The sequence below is a fragment of the Psammomys obesus genome, unplaced genomic scaffold (genome assembly GCF_907164565.1).
Source record: "Psammomys obesus unplaced genomic scaffold, mPsaObe1.curated_primary_1811, whole genome shotgun sequence".
Classification (NCBI taxonomy): Eukaryota; Metazoa; Chordata; class Mammalia; order Rodentia; family Muridae; genus Psammomys; species Psammomys obesus.
In genome coordinates this window covers 837,382-845,282 of record NW_026589447.1, presented here as the reverse complement: position 1 = coordinate 845,282, position 7,901 = coordinate 837,382, and the positions used below count along the sequence as shown (strand labels likewise).

The 7,901-nt window shown below is 43.9% G+C and overlaps 1 protein-coding gene across 1 annotated transcript; it reads right to left on the bottom strand.

The window, feature by feature from the left end:
- Window positions 1-3,598: 3,598 nt before the first annotated feature.
- P2ry4 (pyrimidinergic receptor P2Y4) lies at window positions 3,599-4,700 on the bottom strand. Its single transcript, XM_055605098.1, has one exon. The coding sequence runs from the start codon at window positions 4,698-4,700 to the stop codon at window positions 3,615-3,617; it is 1,086 nt and encodes a 361-aa protein (XP_055461073.1). The 3' UTR covers window positions 3,599-3,614.
- Between the last annotated feature and the right edge of the window lie 3,201 nt (window positions 4,701-7,901).

The window sequence follows — 7,901 nt, the reverse complement described above, 5'->3', positions numbered from 1 at the left end:
TCTTTCTTTCTTTCTTTCTTTCTTTCTTTCTTTCTTTCTTTCTTTCTCTATTACGGATTAGAAGCAACAATGGAAGATTTAAGTGAACCTACCAGTAGACAATTGAGGTTTAGAAGGACAAAGTCTAGCTTAGCACCAAGTTGGCATAGTAGAATTTGAGGAGTCATGGAAAACCAGTCCAGGGTCTAGTTTCTACCTGCCATTATGGAAAATGGCAACTTGCCCGGCTGATTCTTCAACTGAAAAATTAAGAGAAACCCAAGCCTTGTATGATCTCTGAGGCATTCTTAAGAACTAAAAGTCACTTGAATTGTACTTACCTGCTATTTATTCTCTCCAGGAAAAAATAAACAACCTGATAATCAATAGAGGATTAAATAACCCTCCCATGTAGAGAGTCTGACAAATAGATGGCAGCAAAGGAGAGAGAGGAAGTAATCTACAAAAAGCAGAAGGAAAGAGATTCTAAATCTAGGGAGTGAAATAAGGAAATAGAATTATTGTAACAAATGAGTTAAATATGTCAAATATGACCAATGATAATACATATATTAAATAAATATAATATTTCAATAGAAGTACACCACTAAATAGTAGCTGAAGAATAATGCAAATAGTAAACACTAAAAAGTGTTTACTAAATGCCACAAGTAAGCAAAGACGTGAAATTAACAAACTGAATGTTTACCATCCAGAACGATTTCCTATAAAGTCTGATGCTGAAACCGCAATGGAACTAGGATAGCCATATATCATGGTGACAGTAAAAACTTATGCAATCCTTTTGAAAAATCGCAATCCATAAAAACATTCATGCTCTTTGGTCTGGTAATCTCCCTCCTGAGAACTTGTACTAGAGAGAGAATTACAAATAAGAAAAAAAGCCACGAACAGGAACATATTCAAAGCACAGAAAAACTAAGCTACCTGAGTAGCCAACAACAAGGAAATATTTAATAAGATATAATCTACAGGTGGAAGGGATTTTATGTAACTATTGAAGTAATAAATGTGAAAGACTACATGATCCTGGAGAAAGTTTACAATAGGAGGATTATACTTATTTGTTTGTTTTGAGCCAAGATCTCACTATGTAGCCTAAGATGGCTTCAAACTTATGACCCTCTTACCTCAACTACCAGCTCTTGGGATTATAGGCATATATCACCATACCTTAAATACCCTAAAAAAAACCACACTTTTAAAAGGTATATATACTGTGGTTACACTTCTATAATACATGAGTCCAAACCAAGAAAACATATAGTATGAAAAATGGGAATATGGGTTTGAAATAGGTGAGTATTTTCTCTTCACATTTCCTTTCAGTGTTGTCACAATGAGATTGGTTAGAATGTTGTTTTTATATTTTTCATAAAAACAAACCTGCAAAATAGTGGGGTTGTGGTAGTGGTGCATGCCTTTAATCCCAGCACTTGGGAGGCAGAGGCAGGAGGATCTCTAATTCAAGGCTAGCTTGCTCTACAAAGTGAGACCAGGACAGCCAAGGCTACACAGAGAAACCCTGTCTCAAAACACACAAACAAATAAACTATAAAAGATAGGCAGTAGAGTCAACTGAAGTAGAGAGGTCAAAGAGGGATAAGAGTAGAGAAAATGGCATTGAAGTTCTTGCCAAAGAAGCCATTTGTGTTCTGAGTTCAGAAGAGTGAGAGGAGTTCAGATATGGAATGTTCATAGTGATTCTGTAAGTGGAGTCTATAGCAGTAGTAGAATGAAGAGAGACTTACAGATGGTAGCAAGATGAGAAAGCAAAGTTAAGGCAGTGCTTATGTCTTTTCTATGTGATGGTATAAAATCAGTGATGGAACTAACTGACAAAGATGAAGAGAAAGAAAGAAAGGAACAAGATCTGCCATTCAGGGACCATGAAGAAGGACATGATGAAGACAAGGCAGGACATCTAAGCAGATATTAATGAAGCATAGAGAAGTTGAGACGTTTACCCAGCCTGGTGGCATATGTCTTTAATCCCAGCACTCTATAAGCAAAAAGACACGTGGATTTCTATGAGTTCAAGTCCATCCAGGTCTCTGAAGCTAGTTTGAGGCTAGATAGAGGTACACAGTGAGAGCCTGGGGAAAGACGGGAAAAGATAAAGTAGCAGAATATGAATGAAGTCCAGGAGGTTAGTCTTGACTAAGCAGCTTGGCGTTATGGCTTAACAATGGAGGATCTTGAATGAGTTATAAGGAAGAGAATAATTTTACTGTGTGGGGCCGATGGGTAGGAGAAGTGACAGGCAAGAGAGCTGTGGTCATAAGAGTGGGAACACGGTAAGAATAAAAAAGGCCAGTTAATTTACTCCTAACAGAAGAACTCTTGTGTTCCAAGGGAGAGATCCCTTTAAAGACCAGAAAGGAGGACAGAGGGGCAGTAAGGTTAAGTTGTTTTACTCTACAGTCTAGTGTCTTGCTTCCCTACTCTCCAGAGCCAGAGAGAACAATGAGAAGCCAATAGGAATTTGGTTTCAGTAGATGAGTAAGAGGTCAGAAAAGTCAGCAAACACTGGCATCTGACTCAGAAGGCCAATAGGCTATGAGGTGATTTCATGGGAAAAGAAGATGAAAAGAGATTTCTCTTCTCATGAATGCCCGCTCAGAAACTCTTACTGTTCAGGTTCAAGGGATAGCTTCCCCAGCTCCATACACCCATCAGATCCTCCAAGGCCATAAGTGCTGTGGTAAGAGGACTGATCAGGTAGAAAACTGATTGCTCCACCCTGGCCTTGAAGTCCTATAGCCTGATTCAAAAAGAGCTGGTGACAGGTTTATCTTTTATCTAACTAGAGCTGGAGAAAGGGGAGAGACCAGTTCTTGGCAACTATTCATGTCACCACCCTATCCTGCACAAACCTGCTCTGCTCTTCGCTACTAGAACTTGGAACCATGGACTTTACAGGTTTTCTTCCTTCTCAGTCAGAGCTGTCCATTCCTTCTTTCATTAAGCACATGGGAGCTATCAAATATGTTCTCAGCAGTCAGAGAGGTGGATCTAGTCTCATTCCTGTTTCCAAAGCTGCTATCAACCTAGACCCTGCTGCCTGAGGCTTCTTGGGGTCACCGCTCAAGCCTAGTACTCTGCTTTGTGGCTGTTCAGCAGTTTAACCGCACCAGGCTTCTAGCTGGCATGTGAGGCTTTGCCAGGCAGGCTACCAGGGCTTGAACCCTATTTCAGCACCTTGGCAGGTAAGGCTATCCTGTCTTTGAGAGGAAGCCAGGAAGTGGGTGTGGATGCTACATATGGCATATACGGCATCTACTAGCATTTCAGCTTCCTGATTCTGGTTTACTCTATTATATACACTAGGCCAGTCTTGAGATCACCCCATTTCTTCACACCTCTAGTTGAATTCTCTACTCTGGTTCAAGAAGTAAAAAGGGCATAGAGCACCAAGGAAATGTTCCAGGCTCCAGAAACAGGATTGTTTTCTGTTGGCCCCAGAAAGGGACAGAAAAAGAGAAAAAAGTAGAGGTAGAGGAGTAACTATTCCAATCTTTGGCTAAAAAGAGGGCAGCTGATGCCCTTATCAAGGGTCACCAGTAATCAACTCTCTCCCCTCTGTCCCTTCCTTTCACAACCAGTGCCCAGGGTTATAATCTGTCTTCCCTATAGGCAGGGAAGATACTGTCTTGGTGGGTGTCTGCCCACCTGTTGCTGCTTTCCTCATGTAGGGTCACCAATGCCAGGGAGGAGGCAGTTATTCGGCGCTGGGGTGCACTACCTCTGCACAGTCGCTGGAGCTGGTGTCGATATTTGTCTCCGGTGAACAAATAGAGCAATGGATCCAGACAGCTATTAGCACTGGCCAGGGGCCGAGTCACTTTGTAAACCACATTGACAATGTTCAGGATCTGGCAGTCAGCTTTCAACAGCCTTGCCAGGTAATAAATTGTGCGGGTGATGTGAAAAGGCACAAAGCAGACAGCAAAGACAGTCATCACTACAGCGATGGTGCGAAGAGAACGGAGCCGAGAAGATGATTGTCCAGCTCCTGGCAAAGGTCGATACAGTCGCAGGGCCATGAGTCCATAGCAGACCAGAGTGACCAAGAAGGGTAAGCCAAAGAGCAGCACCATAACTGCTGAACTGAAGTGCACATAGTGGTCAAACTCCTCTGGCCGAGTAGTGTCATGGCACAGGATGGTGGTCCCATTGGGGCTGGTTGTCACAAAGAACAGGTTGGGCACGAGGCAGCCAGCTACCACCAACCAAACACCTAGGCAAAGAAGGCCTGCAAATCGAGGGCGCCCCCAGCGTAGCGCCCGCAGTGGGTGGCAGATGCCCAGGTAGCGGTGCACACTGATGCAGGTGAGGAAAAGGACACTGCAGTAGAGGTTCCAATAGAAGAGAAAGCGGACAAACTTGCAGAAGCCGGTGCCAAAGGGCCAGTGGTTCCTGGCAGCGTAGTAGTAGACAAGGGTGGGCAGTGACAGCACGTACAGAGTGTCTGACAATGCCAGATGGAACATGTAAGTGGCTGTTGCATCCCAGGGTCGAAAGCGGAAGAGGAACATCCAGAGGGTTGGGGCATTGAGGGCCAGGCCCAGCACGAAGACAATAGCATAGCTCACAGGCAACAGGATGAACTTGAACTCCTCATTAAACCTACAATCACCATCTCCAGAACTTGGGCTGGGGCCTAGTGATGTGAATAGCAAGGAGTCTGCACTGGTCATGGCCCCCTAGAGATAGAAAGGACAAAAGTGAGTGTCTGATTTCCCTAGTTTTCCAGTCCTGATGAACCTACAACAAAAGAGCAAAAGCACCCAGGAGAGCTAGGAAGAGCAAGTCCAAGTGCAACCCAAGGCTATTCAGCCCCTACTCAGCTCCCTTAGCCCAACGCCTACCCAGCTCCATTAGCCCAGCCCTTACCCAGCTCCTACCCAGCTCTCTTAGTCCAGCCGAGGGACTGATGGGCATTAGGTAGTGCTCGGGCTCAGGTACGCAGTCAGTGGTGTTCTGCACCACTCTGTCTTCCAGAGCCTGGATAGCTGAGGAGGGTGCAGGCTAACCAGCAGGATCTAAAGAGAAGATACCCAGGCTCAAATTGTCATCTGACTCACCATGACAACTCCTGTCCTGCTGATGAGGGCCTCTCCCCCTCTCCTCTCAACTGGTCCTAGTTCTCCGAGCTGTTATTTTCCCCTGAAGCCACCCCACTTCACACCTGCTTCCAGCCCAAGAGCACCACCACCACCGCTCTTGCCTAGGAACCTTGGCAAGACTCCTACCCAGTTCCCTTGAAGCTGAGCCCAGCTGAATCTGTCACCCTTCCTCTTGGCAGCCAGAGGGCCTATGCTTGGGGGTGGGACTCAGGGTGGGGCCTAGCCCTCCTCCTGTCCCGTCCCAGCAGATTGCCAGAGCTAGAAAAACCCTTGGAGGTTATCTAGTCCAACCCACTCAGCACACCGATTGGGAAACTGGGACCCAGCAAGATTACTGTTTAACAGCTTCAAAATAATTGTGTACACAAGGAGACATCTAGGTTTACAGATAAAGAGGCAGGCCACTGGAGATAATTAAATTACAGGACGATCATATAAGTTTATGAGCATAGAAACATGGGAAATGAATTTTAATGTGGACAACAGCAAGTCAACACACTGAAGGACTTTTGAAAATGTAAATTACTGATAATCATCTTAACCCTGTGCACACTTAATTATATAAAATGTTGATCTAGTCCTTTCTCTGTGCTAGGCACTGTTCTAAGGACTTTATACCTATTGATGGTACCACAAGCTTTCTACCAAACAGGTTCTATTACTGTCCCTACTTTACTGATGAGAAAATTAAGGTATAGAGAGTTTGAGTATTTTGATGATTCATGGTGAAATCAATATTTGAACCCAAACCAGCCTGCAATGGACCAAACTCTAATATCCACGATAACTTGATCCTCCAAGCAACTGGCTCAGATCCAGGAAAGGGTCAACATTTCCCAGGAGCTTTCAGTTCTAGGCCCTGGTAGTTCACTAGGGCCTAGATTAAAAACTTCCAGCTTAATAGAATTCACATAATAATGGAGGTAATAATAAATCAATAAAATATTGAGTATGATTATTGTTATAAGAAAAATAAGGGTGATAATAAAGAAAGTATGCTGTTTTGAATATGGGAGTGACTTGAATAAAGAGCAGGTATTTTGAGAGGGACCAGATCTTGAAAGCGCTTGCAAGCCAGTGAATGTAAGGCCTTTACTGAGTGGAAGAAAGCCATAAAGTGTTTTGAGAAGAGAAGCATCCTGGCACCTCTGTTCTGAGACAAGATAGCAGGATTAGTAGCACAGTAAGAGGCTACTAACAATGAAGATGATGGTCATGGGGACCAGGGTGACAAAGGTAACAAGAAGTCATCATATTCTGGGTAGACTGTGAAAGTTGAGACACAATTTACTGTGGGATACGATAGGAAAAGGGAAGTCAAGAGTGGTTACAATTGCAGGGACATGCCTATAATGTCAGTACTTGGGATCAGAAGGATGAGGAATAAGGATTGTTCCAAGTTCAAGGCTAGCCTGTGTCACATACTAAAACTATGTCAAAATTTTTTTGATTCCAGATTTCTTGCCTGGGCAACTAGAAGAAAAGAACTACTATTGACAGGTTCAAGGAAGGCTAGAAGAAAGCACATTTAGGAAAAGAAGGAAAGTTCCTATTCTAGAAAATATGTTTTAAGAAGCCTATGACACACTTAAGGAACAGGCAGCCAGGAAGCAGTTCATATCTCCCTGTAGATGCTAGCCAATAAGGTACTCTTATACATCCCACCCCTTCCTACACAGCAATTTGTCTCTCTCCATCACTCCTAGAGAACCTGGTCTTAATACAGTAGGGAAGGCATACAGAGCGAGTCTTCCACTATTAAAAGTCTAATGTCAGAGAACAGTTGTCAGCAGCTGTGGATCTGAGGCTTCTGGAACTGAACGGAGGGGCTTTGTAAGTATCACTGTCTCTGGCATATGAGGCAAATTGGATCTGGAGGATGCTGTGGGTAAGATGAGCAGCAGTACTTGTCGGGGGGGATGAGCAGGCTGGAGCAGAATCTTGAAGTGGAGCTGGAAAGCAATGAAGACTCAGAACCTGATCCTCAGGTCCTGAGAATGTGACGTAACTGCATTGTGGAAGGGAGAGGACAAGGTAGGCCCACGGAGCAGACTCTAGAATCCAGCATGGAGATCTCTTGGAAGGTCTACAACCCTGGCTTGGGGATAGGGCACCTGGGGACCCAACCCTGTTTCAGAGTTGAATCAGGAATAACCTGAGTCCTGGGCTACCGACTTCTGGGATGTGGTATAAAAAGCCCAAGTGTGAGGGCTGGAGAGATGGCTCAGAGATTAAGAGCACTTGCTGTTCTTCCAAAGATCCTGACTTCAATTCCCGGCAACCACATGGTGACTCCAGCCATCTATAATGAGATCTGGTGCCCTCTTTCTGGCACCAGGCACACATGCAGGCAGAATACTATATACTGTATATATACTAAATAAATAAATCTTTTAAAAATGCCCAAGTGTTTGGAGCCAGGTGAGCTTGAGTTCAAATTCTTGTTCGGCTTATTAACTTTATAACCCCAGGCACCTATTTGTGACAATTTCCTCAAGAGAGAAATGAAACAGTAATATCAAAATATAGGTATCAGAATATGATTGATCAGTAGGTGTACAAACACTTTGTAAGTCATAAAATGCTGCAAATCGGTAATGTTTTCCTTCGCATTGTTCTGTTCCCAAGGATAAATTTGGCCTCTTCAGGGAAGGTGAAGTGTGTCTCGAGAACTGGTGTAGGCTCAAGTCATGGAGAAGTGCCACATTAGAAAAGACCTGACATGAGCCAGCTTCCTGCTTTACTGCTTCAAACTGGTTTAAGTAGAGGGGT

Excerpts from the sequence above, each read along its gene's own strand:
- P2ry4 (XM_055605098.1), bottom strand. The coding sequence starts at position 4,700 with ATGACCAGTGCAGACTCCTTGCTATTCACATCACTAGGCCCCAGCCCA.